The sequence below is a fragment of the Apteryx rowi genome, unplaced genomic scaffold (assembly GCF_003343035.1).
Source record: "Apteryx rowi isolate R43461 unplaced genomic scaffold, aptRow1 scaffold_892, whole genome shotgun sequence".
Classification (NCBI taxonomy): domain Eukaryota; kingdom Metazoa; phylum Chordata; class Aves; order Apterygiformes; family Apterygidae; genus Apteryx; species Apteryx rowi.
This window is the reverse complement of record NW_020451196.1, coordinates 229,525-249,228: the sequence shown is the minus strand read 5'-3', so window position 1 is coordinate 249,228 and position 19,704 is coordinate 229,525. Positions and strand designations below refer to the sequence as shown.

At 42.4% G+C, this 19,704-nt stretch overlaps 1 protein-coding gene across 1 annotated transcript in view; it reads left to right on the top strand.

Annotated features, from left to right (window-relative positions):
• The window catches only part of ITPKA (inositol-trisphosphate 3-kinase A), a 25,615-nt gene extending 6,612 nt beyond the window's left edge, over positions 1 to 19,003 (top strand). The window contains exons 2-7 of the mRNA XM_026091016.1: positions 4,352 to 4,448; positions 6,651 to 6,864; positions 8,588 to 8,792; positions 13,389 to 13,490; positions 14,595 to 14,666; positions 15,560 to 19,003. Coding sequence (XP_025946801.1) covers positions 4,352 to 4,448; positions 6,651 to 6,864; positions 8,588 to 8,792; positions 13,389 to 13,490; positions 14,595 to 14,666; positions 15,560 to 15,763 — 894 coding nt within the window. The 3' untranslated portion in view covers positions 15,764 to 19,003. The remainder of the gene's footprint in view (positions 1 to 4,351; positions 4,449 to 6,650; positions 6,865 to 8,587; positions 8,793 to 13,388; positions 13,491 to 14,594; positions 14,667 to 15,559) is intronic.
• Positions 19,004 to 19,704: the final 701 nt, after the last annotated feature.

Sequence of the window (19,704 nt, the reverse complement as noted above, 5' to 3'; positions counted from 1 at the left end):
ACTTTTTCACTGTGAGGGTGACAGAGCACTGGAACAGGTTGTCCAGAGAGGTTGTGGAGTCTCCTTCTCTGGAGATATTCAAAACCCGCCTGGATGTGATGCTGTGCAGTGTGCTCTAGGTGACCCTGCTTGAGTAGGGGGGGTTTGACTGGATGATCTCCAGAGGTCCCTTCCAACCTCAGCGATTCTGTGATTAGGGGTCAGAGTAGTTCACCTGTCCATGAGGGATTAGCATATGCTCAGAGAGAGATTTTACTTGTTTTATACTGCTCCATTAAAAAAAAAAAAAAAAAGAAAGAAATCAAACGTCTGCACTAGTCTATTCAACAGACTTTGCTATTAGGATGTTTTTGCCCTGGTCATGGGAGGATTTCAGGAAAGCCTGGCAGTTCCTGCAGGTTAATTCTTGGGGACAGTGATGCCTGGGGAATGGATGCGAGTGCTCCCAGGGAGTTCAGTGGGTTTGTACCAAGTCCTACTTGTGCAAACATCACTTGTGTGATGGCTGTGCTTCCACATACTAATAACATTGTGAGAGCAGGCCTGGGGGGAGCTGTGTACCCAGGAGCGAGTGGCTATCGGTTGCTGCCCATCTTCATTGTTTCTTGATGTGATGGGCGTTATGGCAACAGCTACCTCTCGCCAGGGATGAATAGGCTGGAGATGCTGTTGCACACCCCATCTGGCCAGTATCCTGTCCACACGTGTCAATGCTAACACAGAGCAAGTTTATCATATCTTCTGCATGGAAATATGCCTTTCTAGTGCTGTGCTTTACATTTGGAAGAGTGATTCAAATGAGTAATCCAGATACCACAGAACAGGTCAACATCAGATATTGAGTCACAATGCCTTGAATGCACTGTGGCCCCACTGGAGGGGTCAGTTCTCCCATGTTCTTCCACTTGGTTTCTGCTCTTTTGCTAGCTGGACAACAGGAAACTAGCTTTCCCCCTCTTTAGCATACCCGTCCTTTTATTGCTTTTATGTATGTATACCTGTATGTATGTATAAAATACATAAAATGTGTCAATAATTTGTATGCTGAATCTAAGAATGCCAGCATTTCTCATGTTTGACTTTTGGGCCTTTTGAAATGCCTTCCTTCTGCTACTGGAGAACTCTTTAGTATATGGACCTGAGGAGGAATATGAAACTGCATTGGTGATGTCAGAGGCATCTGATTCAGGCAATGCTGTTAGAGAGAAATGAGAACTTTCTCTGAATATATGTGGATAGCATCAAACACTGAATTAGGGGTTTGGAGAAAATCAGACTGAGCAAAAGACCAAGGAAGACTGAGCAGGAATCTAGAGGAAATGTGGACTGAGGGAGACATGGACTGTAACTGCACATAGGCAGCAGTCCCCTTTGCCATTGCTGCATGAAACAGTGGTTGGAAAAGCACATAAAACCATTCCTAACAAAGAGGAAGAAATCTTGCTTTAGAAATAGAAGTGAGAAAGATTCCTCCCACAACAGGCACAAAAAGTCTTCATCTTCCCACTCATGCTGCTGCTCCAAGAGTGTGCAGCCCTATTTGCTTGCTGGCAGTGGCTTGAGTGAGTTTGGGGACTGGAAGCTGCAGTGGGGGAGAGTGCATCTGCCGAACCCCTGCCCATGGCAGCACCCTGGGGTGGGTCTAGGTGCTGAAGCAATAGTCCTTTCCATCCTAGCTTGAGCCTCATGCTTTCCCAGAGTTAAGGCAAAAAGGCCTGTGAAGAGATTGCAACAAATTGACAGTGTATGTTTATTGTGTGAGTAGCTCAAACATATTCATCCAAGGTAGCTGTAACCTAAGCTGCCAAAGCCTGCTTGAGCTGGGGCTGAATTTGGCCCATTGTCTCTCCTTCACACCCACAGTAAAAATATAAACTGCAGCTTCCTAGGGCTAGGTGGGAGGGAGGAGGTGGGAAAGCCACTAGCGTGTGGGGTTGCATTGAGAGCTGACGTGCATTCCTTGAAAACCTGTGCTTCTCCTCACTTTTGGATATAGCAGCATGATGAATCATTGGGAGACAGACAGGATACAGTATGTTAGGAGAGGGACATTATGATGAGTATAGGATTGTTATGGGAGGGGTGTGGAGCACTGCTCATTTCTGATTGAGGGATGGGGGGACAGCAGTGCTACCCTGCAAATTGAGCTGGAGTCTTTAAAAACTTACGTTTCTTCAGAGGCTACGTTCAAAGGGAATGTTTTAACTCGCAATGAGGTTTACTTTCAACTGTTCTGTAAATAACTTAGCCCTGTCCATCTAGAGAAGAAACAGCAGAGCAGACTGAAGGGATTCTACTATCAGCTAGATCTGGCAAATAGACTATACAAAAGACATTTATTATCTTTTCTATTTGAATAACAATATTTACATTGCACTTTTGGCCAGAAGGAAGACTATGGATGTTTCCAAATGATGTACAAGATTTCCTTCATCGCCACTAAAAAGCAGCTAGCTTTGGGATAGAGCCCAGTCACTGTTTAGCACTGCACAGTAGCAATTTGGAACAGTGTAAGGCAAATAATACAAAATCCACTGGAGACTGCAGGGACACTTAAACCTGCAGAAGGTATTTACTAAACTGAAGTTTAGCTAGAGCCAGCAACATCTGTGGTGTTGCATAAGTGCAACTGAGTTTTCATAATTCTGAAATGTCCAGGACTTTCATTGGATGCTTCCTCTTGCTAGCACTGTATGCTTACGAAAGTATTACTGCTGCATGGGACATATATCAGACCAAGAGTGACTTCATTTCAGTTTGAATGGCTTTCAAAACCAAGATATTTTAAATAGGAAAAAACAATCTTATTTCAGGATAAATATATCCCTATGGAGATTATATTGTTATGTCAGTTTAAATTTGCAGCATAATTTACAATGTTCTTGTGAAAGCCTATCTTTGAAAGAAAGATCACTTGCTTCTGTGAGTTGCCATATCCTCTTGATATGTCCTAGGACAGCCACAGGGTTTTGCCATCACACAATGACCAGCATCACCAGAAGATACTTTACAAGAAACCTGTTATAACTGAGGGAGTGTGGGGAAGGGTGACCATGCCAGTATGTGATCTGGAAAACTACATTTTGCCTTCATAGCATTGCCTGCAATTTCACTTTTTGTATTTTTTATTTCTGTAAAGTCTTTTGTAGTAGACAGTAGTTGTTAGGTGGCTTGAGCATCTATCAAATCAGTGTCCCTGCTAGAGAACATGTAGTATTTTAAAGGTGGATTTTCAGGTGTTCAGCAATGCTCTAAACTCTTCTTGGTGAAATCAATGGCTCCCATTGATTATGATGGAGCGCGTTTAGGCTACTGAAAATCCAGCCTACCCACCAACTATACTTGGTCTCAGCAAAAAAAACTCAGTACTAAATTGTTGTGCAGAACTACTGTGGGCTGTTACCAGCTGCTTTTGTTTAGCAGGGCATCATGTCCTAGAGAAAGAAGAAATGAGCCTGCCTTCCTCATTTGTAAAGCACTTTGGGATCACTCACTCTGTAATGTGAATACCAGTGTCATTATGGGCTGTGGTTCTTACTTACCTGGGTTTTGGTTCCAAAACCTGAGACTCTTTCATTTTCTACTTCCTCTGCATTGCGACAGAGCACTCAGCGGCTGTGTCCGAGCAGCTGCTGTGTTTCCCTGCCTGCCTGCCTGCAGTGGTATCCACACAGCTGCACTGTGGGACAGCCAAGGTGGCAAGAGCAGTGCCCAACTTTGTTAAAATGTAACAGGATTGGGAAGGAGGGGACAGAGCAGGAAAATACGTGACCTGGAATAGATCCTACAGCACATTGTCAACTGGTGTTACAGGGAACTGGGTGACCTTGGTGTCTAATTAGAGAGGCATTTTCTATGCATCTATTACAATAAGAATCACCTGCTGACTTGGAGAAAGCTGTTAATCATGAGGTCATGCTGAAGGTGTCTGGGAAAAGAAGTATTGTTGACAGTTGCAAACTGCTTATGTTCATGTCTCATAGAAGCTTTAGTGGGCTCACGTGTGTGTTCAGAGTCTGCTGTCTGTGCACTGCATGACTCAGAGAGAGGGTCTGGTGTGGCTAAGAACAGGCCTGTGACATGCACAGCATGACACTTTTTTTTTATGCCTTGCAGGCAGTTTTCTTGTGGATGGTAGGAAGTATTTCCATTCTTGTTCTTATGTGTGTATTTTTCCAGTGATGATCACAGTGTATGTTTTGTGGTTCCACCTTTGAACGTTTACAGGTTTTACAGACAAACTGGGGAGGGACAACTCAGTGTGCATGAATTTCAGGCTACTTGGTACATTTGTGGTGTGTCAGAATTTCAGAGTTTGTGCAATTTAATATTTCCTTTCTCTGTATTCCAGAAAAAGGCATGGCATACGATTAAAACCATGGTTAACTTACCAGTCATCAGCCCCTTCAAGAAACGCTACTCATGGGTGCAGCTGGCTGGGCATACAGGTGAGATGAGTATCTTCAGTGTTTTGTCCATCTTATGGGGATGGCAGTGGCAAGGAAAACAGTTATTTCAGTGTTTCTTTAGCTGCTTTGTGTTGGGATCTAGGCAGGTGATCAGTCAGTACTTGCTTCCTTCAGGTAAAAAACTATGTGACACCACATGAATCTGTGAACTAGAGCATCTTTCTTCCAACTGTGGTGGAGGATAGAAAGGGGAAGTGTTAAACCTAAATAAGGAGATGAACAAGGAAGCAGTGGGCAGACTTTGGGGGGAAGGGCCATGCTCCAGGATGCACTTCTTATAAAATGGTGTGTAAAATACATGTTAGAGGAAAACAAGGGGGACTGGGGAGTGAAGTTGAAGGCCTGGTCCATCTGCTGTTGCTTGTGGTATCATATCATCTCTCTCGAGTGAGTAGCCAATATGTTAGTTCCTTAGTGGAAAGGGTAACTGTCCGTTCCTTTACGTGCCTCAACCCTGGTGAGTACTGCACTTCTAGTACCAATTCCAAACCCCACATCTTAATGTAAACCCTCAGGTGAAAAATGAACATGGTGAAATAGAGACTTGATGACCAGGTGTTTGCATTGTGAGTCTGTTGTTGCTCACTACATGAGCACAAGGAGCAGCTCAATCAGCTGAGTCTAGTTTAGTGTCTGTAGAACTTGGTAAATGTGCTCCTGATTTAGGCTTTGTTTTATTGCTAAGGCAAAAAAACAAATAGAAGTCATCAAGCTTGAGTCATGCTTCATTTCCTAAGCCGCCCGTGTTCCTAATCTACTAGTGCAGAGTTTATTAGTACACGTGGGCAGGCACCTACACTGCATAGTGCTTTAGTGCAGTACTTGAACCACCTCTCTATATTCTAGTGCACTAACATGGTGCAGTGGAAAGCTGTGCAGACATACTTATTCAGTCCTAGAAATGAGGTAGCTGCATTTGCACAGTGGGGCTATCAGGCAGAGTGTCAAGATGATCCAATCTTATTGCTTGCAGTTTCTGTCACAGTGTATATGGGGCTGGCTTGATCTGTGTGAAGTGGTACATTGTTCATGTAATCATAACCCTTTGGGGAGTTTGTGTAGGGTGGAGGAGGAGGGATGAGAGGTTACCAGAAGTGGATTAGAAGGAGAAAGAATGCTCCAGTTCCCTTTAGGTAGTTTTCTATAGTTGCATTTAGTCCATCATTTTTGCAGCTAGTCTTCTCTGATATGACAAGTTCTTTCTAAACTATAACCTGGGCTATCACCGCTCCAGCCCTTGGCTGAGGCAGCACCAGTTCTAGGATTTGTCAGAGAAGAGCCTGTTGCTATTGGCTGAATATGGAGGATCCTACTGTGATAAAAGTTGAGTTTCAGCCCCAGGTTTAATCAGGCTCCTACTCTGGGGCCTATTTTATGCTGTGTAGATTAAAGGCTACCTCTGAGTGAAACATGTACTTTCTTCTGATGTTATTGGCATGCTGCAGGACAAGAGAGTGACTTCTGCGGCTGGAATCTAATTACTGCCAATCTTGGCCTACATACACTGTATCGGTTGTACTGGATGAGATTCAAACCCAGGGCTGTGAAACAATTGTGCTACAGTCTGTACCTGCAGATTAGCAGGGCTCCAGAGGAGCTGCTGTACCTGGAGGTATAGGCATGTGCGGTCACAGAGTGTGTGTGTAGAAAGGGCAGTACTTGGCTTCTGGCCTGTTGGTGGCTGCTTAATGATCACTGACTGACCACACTGCTTTGGTACGTACACACTCAGCAGACATACCCTATGGGAGGATTCAGGGCACAGCCAACACTGGCAGTGTTACGCAGCTTTAAAATAGCCTGTTGGAGCATTAACAAAGTCTGGCCTGTGGCTTCTTCCTGTGCATGTTAATAAGTATAGCAGTGTGTAACATCCTAGCAAAGAGTTTAGCATGAAAAAGAAAAAAAAGCAAAACAAAAACAACATGGCCTGGAGCAGCTGCACTCCTTAAAGCTATGAATTCTGATATGGAAATATATCCAAATAGATTTTCACTGCCAATAGCTGTGTTTGTCCTGGGTGTTTTAGTTTTTTATGAGAAGCATGTTACCTTTTCTGTTCAGGGGGGAATCTTTATTTGGTATCATGGGGGTGAGGTAGATGAGGCCAGGGTGCTGGGGAAAGGTGTTTTTCTCTTCTGCAGGTCAGCCTTGTCAGCACGTGTTTGATTTTCTTTTTAGGGAGTTTCAAGGCAGCTGATAGTGGGAAGATTCTCAAGCGCTTCTCAGAGAATGAGAAGGAGTGTTTTGAGCGACTGATGAAAGATCCACTACGCTCCTGTGTTCCTTGCTTCCACGGTGTGGTGGAGAGAGATGGCGAGAGCTACATTCAGCTGGATGACTTGCTTACTGATTTTGAAGGGCCATGTGTGATGGACTGCAAGATGGGGATCAGGTGAGAGACATGAAAGAGAATGTGCTTTCTAGCCTGAATGGACTTGGGGGAATGGAGGATATTGTCATGCTCTGCCTGGAGGAGCTCAATAACATTTTTGGAGCCTTGGGGTTCAGTGTACACAGCCTGTTACTGGCTTGGCAATTGCCTTGACAACCTGAGGAGAACACATTCCGTTGTTGCCTGATTGTACATAGATTCTGGAGACTGAATGATCTGTAGCCTCAAAAACCACTCACATCAAGATATTTTCAGGGGTGATTTGAGGCAAGGTTTCCCTGCAATGGCCTGATACTACACAGAAAAAAAAAAATTATATGATTCACTCACTGCCAGTTCTTTTAATCTTTGTTTACACAGTGATTCAAAAAAACCAACAAAGAATAAAATTGCCTTCTCTAAGTATGAATGACTAAACAGCAGTGTGAAAGCCCATTTCCAAAGCTTGAATGACTCTTCAATGTTAGTGGTCTTTCCTGTAGAGAAAAAAATTGACAATCTGCCCAGGGCTGGCCTATGTCCTTCCCCACTCTGACATCTCCATGATGCTTTTGCATTGTTCTCCAGAATCTTGTTTTCTGTTCCTTTTCTCTTGTCTTGTCTATGATTGAGAGGAAAACCTATCAAAGGTTAACTAAGCATAACTAATAAATAGATAAGGAACCTGTTGATAGCCTGGAGTAACAGTTCAGAGAGGTATGAACTGTCCTATTCATCTTTTGTTGCTAACTGAGATGCTCAGAATTACTGGGCTAAATGAGGTATTCAACTTAGAGGAGTCTAGGCAAACCTTTTCAAATAGATGCAGAACCTTAAGTGTCTGTCTGTCTGCTAACTCAAGGTAGAAATGTGTAGCGCAGACATGCCTAGAAGAAAGACGAGCAATTTGCAGCAATAAGTATTTTATTCAAAGTGGTTGTCATTCTGGTAATGGGTGACAGTATCTCCTAAATGCCAGCCCTGTTTATGTCACTGTGATGAAGAAAGTACACTGCAGGCACCTGACAAATTGCAAGCTTTGTGGAGAGAGACAACCTCTAGGAGTCCAGGGGAGTGCAGAGAACATGCATGGTACCTTTCTAATGGCTACCAAATTAATGGTTAGAGTGATAACAGCAAAATGTGAAAGTTTGTCACCCTGCACCTTCCCTTTCTTAGTTACTTTTTTTGGTTTGGAGCTGCAATTCCTCAGATAATGTGCTTTACTCTTTCATTTTTACTACATGAGGAGTGGTCTTGTCTGCCTGATACATAAAGTATAAACTAAATTGCTTTCCGAGGCCTGAAAAATCAAGCATGACTGAAGTTAGTTTTTCTTGAGGAGAGAGAATACTGTAAGGCTTCAGCAGGCATATCTGCTTTTGATTTCACTGTAAGTGATCTCTCTTAATTATCCTCTGAAAATACTTTTCTGTGTCATGGAAGAATGGGAATTCAGCTTTCTTCTACTCTGTAAGCAGGATATAGCAATAATATGTAACAGTAAGTAAAGGTATAGTTAGAGCAAGAAATGAATGAAAAGAATCCTAACTCCTGTTACTGTTTCACTAAATAACCGTATGCAGCCATTAATCTGTGTTCTTCAGTTTTCCCCATATACAAAGCTGGGATAATGATAATGCTTATTTTTGTGATTGATCTCTTCTGAGACCAGTTATTATAAGTTACAAGATAAATGTTTGGGGAGTTCTTGCAGTTTTGTTGGGATGTGATGTTTTTGCAGGACATACCTGGAGGAAGAGTTGACTAAGGCCCGTGAGAAACCAAAGCTGCGTAAGGACATGTACAAGAAAATGATTGAAGTGGATCCTCTTGCTCCTACAGCAGAAGAGAACGCGCAGCATGCTGTCACCAAGCCCCGATACATGCAATGGAGGGAAACCATCAGCTCCAGTGCCAACCTGGGCTTCAGGATTGAAGGGATAAAGGTAAATAGTTCCAGTTCTGCCTGCTCTTGGTGACTGAACATTGCCTGATTTGTTGATTAATCAACAAGCTAGTGTGCATCACTAGTCAAGTTTTCCAAAGGATTATGTAAAACATTACTAATTGAAATGACAGAGTTCAGTGTATTGTGGCTTTATAGCATCCACTGTAGTTATAGGAGAGTAGTGTCAGGTAAGCTGGTCATCAGATGCACATCAGCCATACTTGGATCAACCACAGAGACATTGCAGAAGGGACCCAAGCAGGTACACAGTGTAGGTACAATGAAAATGAAACTGATAAAAGGAGGAATTCAGAACTGATGGAGTAATCACCTCTCCTCATGCAATTGCTTTTTTTTAATCCAGGAGCTATTCTGGGAACTCACATATTATTCCAAGTGAATCACAGTAAAGCAGTTCTATTTCAGCTATGTTTATTTGCAAAGCAGGGTAAAAGCATTAGCTAGATATTCTTGGGATTGAGGAAACCCCTTTTCCTTTTAAGTACATGACAATATCTGGTATAGATGAATCTGGAATAAAGCCAGAACAACCAAAGATAAAATGTCTGCATCAACAAAGTTCATCTGCTAATCTTGAGGGAAGAATGTCTGTCCTTATACCTTTCTAGGATGTTACCTTACGGCCATAAAAGAGTCTTTGCAGTTTTTTATCCTAGCCATCAATTCTTTATATTTGTCATGCTCTCTGGCAATATCAGATACCTACCCCAGAAACCCATTTGGACTCGCTCTCAGAATATCAGCCACCTGACTCAGTTACTTGAATGTTAACACTTGATGTGGTCTAGAAGTGTGCTTTCTGTTTGTATAGGCCTATCAGAGTTAGTCTTAAACTGGTTCACTCAGGTTTTGGTAGCAGTGTTCCTGTAGCAGAACAGAGCATGACAGGGGCTGCCCAAACCCACCTATACCCTGAGTGAGTACTTGTTAGCGGAAGCCTATGACTTGACATCTATGAAGAAGTTAGCATGGCTTACCTTGTGTGACTTCCAGGATGTTCAGCAGAGCACACTTGTGCCCTTCATCAGTTTAACTTACGTATGTTAAGATGCTGTAAATGAGACTCTGGATTAACTTGGCTTCTGTTCCATAGTTAAAGCACACAGGAAAAAGAAAGGGATAAAAGAGGGTGCAGCTGACAAGCAGAGGCTCCTTAGCCACCCCTTTTTTCTCTGCTTTCTCATGGTGTCTTCTCTCTTCCTCATTCCTAGATTCTCCTGCTGTGATACAGGATCTAGGAGTTCCACTCCTGGCTGTTAGACACAGGCACCCTCATGCAGGAAGTGTTTAGGTGATAAATCATCTGGCTCCAGTCTAGCCAAGACTCTTTCTGTTCTACCCTTTAGCCATTTAATGATGTTATCAAGGTACCTGTTTTAGTTCCTATACCACTTAAGTCTTTGGATGCTGTCTGTAATGGCATTAGAAACCCAGATATTCTCAAGATTTTCTACATACGTTCTTGGAAAGAGCTTTGGTCAATGTAGATTTACAGAATTACATTGTGTCCTGAAGAATGATTGAGCCAGGGGAGCACAGGGGATCTCCAGTAATATCTCCTGACTTGCTCTTTCTGGTTTGGCTGGTTGTAGAGGCAGGGAGGAGCAGTATGGTACACCAACTGCATGATGTTTCCCTCAGTTGGGACAGTGCTGTAACAGTACAAAACAGGACACTAATACTTAACTTTTTAGTCAGCGCAGAAAATACTTTGGAGTACTCCAGAAACATTACTTTTTCCTCTCTCTCTCTCTCTCTGCTGTTATGGGGCTGTAGATGTTGATTTCTCCATTTTATATATGGAGAAATGAAGACAGAAGTGAGTTGTTTAAACAACACAGCCAGTCAGTACTCCCCACGCTGTTTTACTGTAGTTGAACTGTACATCCAGTTCTGCATATTTGCAGAGGAGCAAGGCCCTGCTGCAGAGGTCTTCATTTTGAGAGAAGAGCCTGTGAGGATCAGTGGTGCCAGCTAGTGGTTGATGGGAAGCAGAGGGGTTGTTCTCCCTAAGTACAGGGAGTAACTCCCTGAGTTAGCTGAGCATGTGTTGGGTTTGGTCATTCAGCAATATTCCTACCCTGTGGCTGCTGGAGTGAGAAGCAAAGAAGGTGAAATCATAGAAGCCCTTCTGCGAGGTGGCTCCCTATAAATGAGATCCGATTCACAATACACACTCCTCCTTCATCAGTGGGGTACCTTTTCTCTTTTGGTTGATCCATCTCTTTTCCTTGAATCACTTCCATATCCTTGAAATCAGGCCCGGTTCATTCACTGATTATGTCACTCCTGCTCTTATCAGAAGTAGGTGGAGCCACTGAGTTTTCTTACAGCTGGCACTTGACACTCGGTTGCTTGTGCCTGTTGGCTTCAGAAGGCAGGTTTTCTCTCTAGAAGAGACTGAGTGCTAAGCTTCACAAACATCGTCTCTCCACACTAAGCTGCTAACACTAACAGTCTCACAGAGTAGAGACGCACAGGGCAGAGACTCAGGAGTCCTGTCATCTCATTCTGCCATTGAATCTCTGTGCAGTTTGTGAAGCTGCTTCTCCTTTTGTTACTGTTCCTTTAGCTGTAGGTCAGGGATAGCCATTTTCCCAGGAGAACAGCAGATTTGGTCCATAAATATTTGTAAATCCATTTAGGTCAAGGCTTTAACCCAGAGCCCTTTAAGAGAAGTCTGCAGAAGAAGCTGAGCTAAGCGTGTAAGAGACAGATAGCACTATTTTATGGGGCAGCCAAATGTGATTTCCTGCTGCCTGAGTCACTGTCCCATCTAGTGAGAAGTGCCACATGTGAGCTACTAGCTGGACTGTGCAACAGAAAACTCTGCTGTGCAAGGATGTATGCGGAGGCGCTGACAAAACTGTGGTTTCAAGGAGCAGGTTGGCAAGCTCCTGCTGGGGATCAGGTACATCCAGATTTGTTGCAAGGAGCTGGTATAGAATATGAGGGATGGTGCAGCTCAAAAATTGGATGGGTGTTTACAACAAGTAAAGAAAGGCAGCAATTATGTTTTCTGCCAACCACTGCCAGGGAACAAAATCAGAAAAATATTTCTGAACAACAAGGAAACAAGCAACTAATACATCCAGACAAAAAGAGAAGGAAAGGGAAAACAGCAGTTATTCCAGACTTTGCTCTGGGATTTAGGGCATGAGAGAAATTATTTTTACAGTAAACTTCCTCTCAATAGTATTTTGCTGCTTCCTAGAGAAAAGATATGAGGCATCAAACTAAATTCCAAATTTCTATATACTGTAAAGTATTAGCATACATCAGTTCAGATGGCTCCTAACTTCCACTGCCTGCCTGCTGAACTCCTCTTGCATAACTTACACATCTCGTCAGGCTGAAAAGCCACACTTGTATCTGGCCCACAGCCTTGGAATAAAATTCTGTTTATTCTGCAGCTAAAAAGTCTGGTAGGTGGGAGGCTGTTCTGCATGGTTTTGCCATTCAGTCAGTTCACTCTCTTGTGGAAATTCTGAAAATTTAGCATTATCTTTTTGTTTCATGTAACTATCAGGGGCTGAGTTCTTCTGGGAAGTAAATAGTGTTGCACCTGCCAAGACCAGGGTTGAATTTATCCAGTTTTGGTGCAGTGTCTTAAACATGTAGGAAGGAACATATTTTTGTGGCTAGTTGATTTACTTCTGTAATGGAAATGAAGGGTTTCACTGGACTGATATGATGGAGAAAAATATGGTTTGATGCTCTTGCTGTCTTTTGGTAGATACAGGCTACTATCCGCAATAATTGCTGTATTTTATATGTATGTCCTCAAAGTGTGTTTTTGTGTCACTTGAAGGAACAGGGACAAAGCACAGACAGGCCACTACCAGTACACAAAGGCTCTGCTGTCTTTAAGTAGCAGGATGCTTCTGTACTGATTTGTGCTGTTAGTACAAAAATATTCTGAATTTCTCCAGGACCAGCTGGATGCATGCCCACACTGACCTTTGTCCTTGTTACCGCTAGCATTTGTATCAAATACCATTGCAGATCCTTAGTTCTTATCTGCAAGTAGCTTTCCCTTCTATGACTTCTAGGTCATGTTAAGGTGCAAAGGTATATTGGGAACTGAGAGTCTTGCTTGCAATTCTTTGGCTTCCCCATTTGAAGAAAAAATAAAATAAAATAAAATAAAATAAAATGACTAGTGAAAACAGGATTTGAGAATGTCCCCTTACACTCCCAGCTGGGGGAATGCCTACACCAAGCTAGATGAGAAGACAACCAAAAGATGTCACTGTGTTTTGCCCCATTCAACTTTGCACTGCTACTACTGAGATGTGAGGAAAATCCTTCTGCTGGCTGGTGATATCTTGAGATATCTTTTAAAACTGCAGTCAACAGGAAATGAAATGCTGTTTAAAGCTATTCAATCAGCCCCTGTATTTCTTCTCTGCCACCTCTTGCTTGGTTTATCGTCTCTCTTCCTGTTCAGCTACTCACTTTCAGCTGGTTAGTGAGAACTGAGCTGAGCTGCTGATGGCTCAAGAGGGTTCACTGATGAGAGGAATGATATGTGCAGTATAAACCCTCTCTGTCTTCATGTGTTTTTGTGCAGAAGGCAGATGGAACATGTAACACAAACTTCAAAACTACGAAGACACAGGAGCAAGTTCTCCAGGTTTTTGTGGAATTCATTGAGGGTAACACAACTATTCTGGTGAGTCTGAACTATTTAAGTACACTGATCTTTGACTCATTCAGCTTGCTTTGGGGCCATGCTTCCTCTGGAAGAAGAACATTCTATGAAACTACTGAGGAAGAAAATGGATTGAACTTTCTGGCCCTCTCAGCAGGTGGAATTAGAGACTTGGCATACAGTGAGCAGTTGCTGGCTAAGACCAGCTGCTGCAACTTTTGCTGTAGTCAGAGTAGCATGAGTTCACCTCGCATTCCTTGTGCTAGCAATAAGTAAGACAAGTTAACTTGTGGTTTGCTATCGGCCCTCCACCATAAGTGTATGATTGTACCTGAAGGATGCTGATGTCTATGAGAGGGTTACGTTGGCAGGAAAACTTGTGACTCGTGAGTTCAGTCTAGAGAGGATGAAACCTGCACAGGGGCCAGGAAATGAGATTGGTGGTTGGCTGTGCTCCCCTGTGTGAGAGTTGGTCCAGGAGCAATTCCTGTAAGCTACTTCAAGGTCATTCAAGGGTAGCGCAGCAGGCATGTGGTAGGTGGCATAACATGGCTCTTGTCTTTGGAACTTCAAAGGATGCCGTAGTGGTTTGCAACCATGTAGAAGCCATTATGAGGGAAGACCAACTCTTCAAGAGCAGCATGCTTGGTAACACAGGGCAGCACTGAAAATGCTTACTAGAGTTTTAGGCATTAAGCTTTGATTTTTTCCATAACATGGTTGGAGCTCCTCATCTCTAATATTATTTCATTCTCTTTTCCCTGTGGAGAACTGAAAGACTCTTCATTGCTTGAAACTTTCTTTTTCTTCATTCAAAAAGAAAGGGTGAAGAGGATCTGTAGCCAGATGCTATCTCACTGCATCCAAAGCCAAAGACAGATGAGGATGTTCACTATGGCACACAAACAGCAGAGGAACTCTGTACTGTTCTTTTGCAAAGGCAGTCTGTTGAAGTGTATTTATTTTCTGATTGGCTTTCAAATGATGAGCCTGTTGTTTAGGCCAGAAGGACATCTGGCCTAAAATTAACATGATGTCTTCATTATAATGATTCTTGTAAGCAGAGTATCTTCATTCATCCTCCACTTAAAGGTTTGGTGGTTTTTTTTTCCCCTCTTCTTTCAGAAGAAATACCTCAAGCGTCTGCAGGAAATTCATGTCATTCTTGAGTCCTCAGACTTCTTCAAGCGACATGAGGTGAGCAGTGAGTGAGTGCAATGCTGTGTGGAGGTGTATTGTTGCTTCATTTGGTCATTCAGATGCACTTCAGAATAGCCTGCTGTATTAGTAGAGAGGAGTTTATAATAGAGGAAAACTAACATATGCTAACAATACAGATAGATACCTCAAAGCCTCCCTCACAATAATACTGAAGGCTAATCCAGTTGAGGAGTAATAAATCTTCCCATGCTTATAGATTTGGACCACTGCAGGGAATGGTTTATTAGTATCAATTTCCTATGGTTCCTCTAATCTTAATCTGTTCTAGTGGGAATCTCTGCAGAGGAAGTAGTAATGTGGAAACTTGCATTTGGTACAGTAGCATTCAGTTGTAGTTTGACAATCAAGGCTTTATTGCAGTTGTACTGGATTTACATAGAAAAATTGTATAAATCTGCTCTATATATTCTCCTTGTAGGTTTTGCTGTAGAGAAGGCAGTGTGTTAGCATTATAAGTTCTGCTTGCTACAGCTCAAGATTTTGAGATCAGACATCTTTCTTACTTTATTTTGTTAGTGTTGATTCCCACTTGTCACTAGTGGCAGTTTTGTTTATCTAGGTCACGGTCTTTCTTTGAAAGTAGTCACTGTCTTTTCCTGACTCACTAAAATTGAGACCTGTTGCCAAGTGAGCTGGAGAACTGCTTTTCTTCCCTCTGTCTGCTGGGTCCCTTTTCCCATCTACATGCCCATTTATAAAGTACGGATTGATTTTGTTATGCAAATGGGACATGTGGATTGTCAGCAATGCAGCCCAAAAGTTTGGTCACAGGTGAGGAGGTGATCGTAGCAGGAGGAGTGAGTGGTGGGGGAGACATTTTTTGATGTGGATGGTTTTTTTTGACCACATCATCCCCATCTGTCTTCCAGGTCGTTGGAAGTTCACTACTTTTTGTACATGATGACAGTGGGAATGCCAATGTGTGGCTGATTGATTTTGGAAAGACCACCCTTCTGCCTGATGGGCAGACGCTGGATCACAGAATTCCCTGGCAAGAAGGCAACAGGGAAGATGGGTACCTGTTGGGACTGGACAATTTGATTGGCATCTTGGAAAGTATCACTGAAAGATGAGATGAGCGTGGCACAAAACTCACAGGGCTGCTTTGTAACTTTCCGCTCTACTGGGATCACTCAGTTAGAAGGAAATCTCTTTAATTCCCTCCAAGCTCCTGGGGGGGGTCATTACACTGCAGAGGGAGCTGCATCCAGAGCCCAGCTGTTAGTGATCAAAATGACTGCATCAGCCCTCTGTGAACCTGAATAACTCCAGATTGGTCTGTATTGCACCAGCCTAACTTCAGACTGGTCCTCAGAGAATCAGGATCTCCACACTCAGGAATCACACCAGCATGAGTCAAGAGGTCTGTATGGTAAACCCAGAATGATTCTGATTTCAAGCAAACAGATATGACTCTAGGTTACCTCTTAGTGAACCAGAGCAAGTGCTTGGGGATTCAGGGTAGGGGGTAGCTGAATTTTTCAGGGAACTGCACAGTTTTGAAACCAGCAAGAGTGTTTTTTTTCCCAAACTCTACGTCTTCTTGCTCCCATGTATACTATGGGTTGGGCCAACAACAGCTGCTGCACTGTGTTACGGTGTGCACAAGATGAGAATTGGTGATAATTGCAAGAAACCTGGACCAAAGGGAGATACCAGTTTGTAGCAGAGATTGCATTAGTGGCTGGATGTAGTAACTGCTGTTGACCATTCCCCCTCTTCCCTACACTAGCCTCAGTTCATTTCTGTCAGAACAGCTTTTGCTTTTTATGTAGCCTCTCAGAAGATTACAGATACTCCAGTGAGAGAACTATTGTCTCCAAAAACATTTGATTTTTCAGACTGGGTGGATTGTTGAAAAAGTGGCTAGCATGGCAAGGCTGGCCTCTTGCAGCTGAACTGCAGTTCTGAAAAATCAGTAACGACTCTTTTTTTTGGCGCACAGTGTGGGGCGCAAAGGATTTTTTCAGGATTTGATTATTTTTAAAGCTAAAAGCCCTATATACATACACACACACTAGTAACCCGGCTACCAATGTGATTTCTTAGACCATAGTTTTGACTCTCTCCTGACACACATGAAAGACATGACTTCTTGGCCCTCGTCATCCTATTCCCAAATATGAGGCTGCCACTTGAATATATAGACCAGCATGGAGATCATGAGGGAAATGTTTTTGCATTTGCAACATTACACTAATGGTGCGATCCATTCCTAGGTATCCTTCCTCTGAGATATCAGCTGTTATCTCAGGGGGAGTTTGGGGGAATGAATGTCAATATATCACATCTGCTAATCCCTCTCTGGAGTCACAGGACCACCTGTGGTTGATTCTTTTTTTGCTGTGGCCCAGGCATAGCCACAGAAAATTCAGTTTGATGGGTTAAAATCAAGAAAGAATGAAGTGATACATTTTCTTGTGATGGCATCTCTGGTTGCCTCTGATCACTTGAACAGTTCTTTAAATGCTAGCAGTATAAATACTATCAGAATATAAATACTATCAATATTCATCCATTCATTCACAGTTCAACAAGGTAGAATGAGGATTCTGTAGGAAGCACTGAGAAGTGGAAACATTTTAGCCTAAAACAGAAATTGTTTGAAACTGGTAATTATTTTTGCAGCTCACTGCACATTCAGAATTGTTCTGTGGCCTCACAGAGTCCCTCTCAGTATTATTTTTCATGGTATGTTAATGAATTTTCTTTCCACTTAAGTAAGCGTTTCAGAGGGTTTACACTTAGAGAAGTAGACCTGTAGAATGGCTACACAGTTGTTTGAAAAAGATAGGATTTCAAGAAACTTTGTTTTGGGAGTTTTGTTTGTTTGTTTAAGTGAAGGTGATCCTTCAATAGCAAGCACACATATTATTCCAGATGTCTCCAAACTTTTGAATTTTTATGAGCTGACAAATTAATCCGTGGTGAACTGCATAGAATTAAAAGTTGTTTTTCTCCTTTCCTGCAGCCACCAGATAAACCAGCTGTCAGCAGTGCTTAAAGAGAATAGGACGTAAACAGGTGTCACAGGAGAGGACTTTTTAAGAAGAATACCTTTTCTATAAAACTGCAATTTCAAGCAGTCCTACCACAATTAAAAATATAATTATAACTAGAGAAGTTAGAAATGAGACTGTTAAGGTGATACAATTCATTGGTGGTTTTCATGTCTAATTTTAATTAACATCCAGAGTTAAATTTCTTTTTTTTGTTATCACACATGTGAACCTCTTATGCCAGTGCAACTTATTTTTTTGGGGGGGGGGGGATTTTGAAGGTAAAAACTGATGCTTAAATATCAGAAGACAATTTGACACAAACTTTTAGAATGGCTGTTCAGTTCTAACGGAGAACTAGAAACAATGTGATACCAGTAGCTTCAAAAAACCTACTGCTGCTAGTACCTGGAAGGATGGTTTGCAGTACAAAGTCTTGGGAGAAAACACGGGAAATGATCCATTCCTGTGCAGTAGTTGCAAAGGATAGGAAAAAACACGACCTCTACTACAGCAGACCCTGGACTGGAAACTCAGTTTAGATCAGAACTAGTCCAAATGTGTTTGTTTTGAAATGGCCCTTCGGCTTTTCATGGAGTTAGTTAGAAGGGAAGCAGCCACAATCTAACATTCTGCTGCTGTTACAGGAAAAAAGAGAAGGAGGGACCTTTTAATTAGCAAACTGCAAGTGCAGGACTCCAAACGAGGACTGGAGATTAAGGGGCTGGAGGCTATGAGCTCATGAGCAAATTAACACAGGGTAAGTTAGGTATTTTGATTCATATCAGATGTCCCAGAGTGCCTGCCTGTGTGCACTCCCTTGCTAGTGTGAGGAAGCAGCATAGCCTTCTTTCACTGTTGCATATGTTACCTTGAACAAGCTTCCATTTACTGAAGCATCAACATAATGCCAAGGCATTTACCATAAAAGAGCTGATGCATGATGACCAAGACACTTGTACCTGGTACAAATCAAATCACTCTTCATTTTACACAGAGGGAGAATTCACTTAACATCATCTGATCCAGTTCCTATTATATGGAAAGATTTCAAAGGGAGTTGGACCAAACCCCTAAGTATCTCAGCGGGCTCTTGCTTATCTTTTTTGTATTGCTGTTATTATTATTTGTTATTCTTAAGGTACTGAGATCAAATGGCCTGTATCATCCACAGTGCATCCGTTCTGAACACTACAATGCAATGCTGACCATGGTCACTTTTGACATTGACTGTATTGGTTGAGTGTTTGTTACTCCAGAGTGTGTATGCTACTAAATAAATGAGACTGGAGGAAAAAAAGATATAAACTATGATTTGGTCATGGGAGAGTCATTTCTTTTCCTCAAGAATTTCTTGACAGAAGAGAGGAAAATTATTTCTTTCAGTGTTTCTTGTGCTTTTAGTCTTTAGCATCTAATATTTCCTGAAGCAAAACTGTCTCGAAGACCTCTAAAGCCAAAACCCATTAGGTGTGTTTGCTTTAGAACCTGATCCACACAAAGTTTGACAGCTTTCATAGAGGTAAGTTCTATCTCAAAAAATCTCAGTTCATAGTCTTACAGTACATCAAAAAAAATAGCACATCAAAAGGCACTTGCTGGACTCGGAGCAGCTAAATTCCACAGGGCAGCCTCATGTACCAGCAGGGAACAAGCAGTACTCCGTTCCTGGGCTCCAGCCTCTAGGACTGGCAACATTTCTCAGCAAGTGAGAGTGTCCTCTCACCTGAGTGCAAAGAGTATTTAACAGAGAGAGAGACACAAATAGCCACCATTAGTGTCTCTTTATTTTGTGTTGCAAATATAGAAGTATACATTTGTCCAACTTTAAATTGCATAGAAGCAGGCTTGTCATCTACTTATGTACAGTAGTCAACCAAAATGGTAAGTTGGCAAGAAGTGCTGCCATGTTCAGAGGTAATGACAAATCAAAAGCAATTCAGTTAAGTGAAAAAGTCATGTGACAAGACTTGTGGATAGTGGTGTCTTCCCTAAGGTCTCTGCATCAGAGTGGA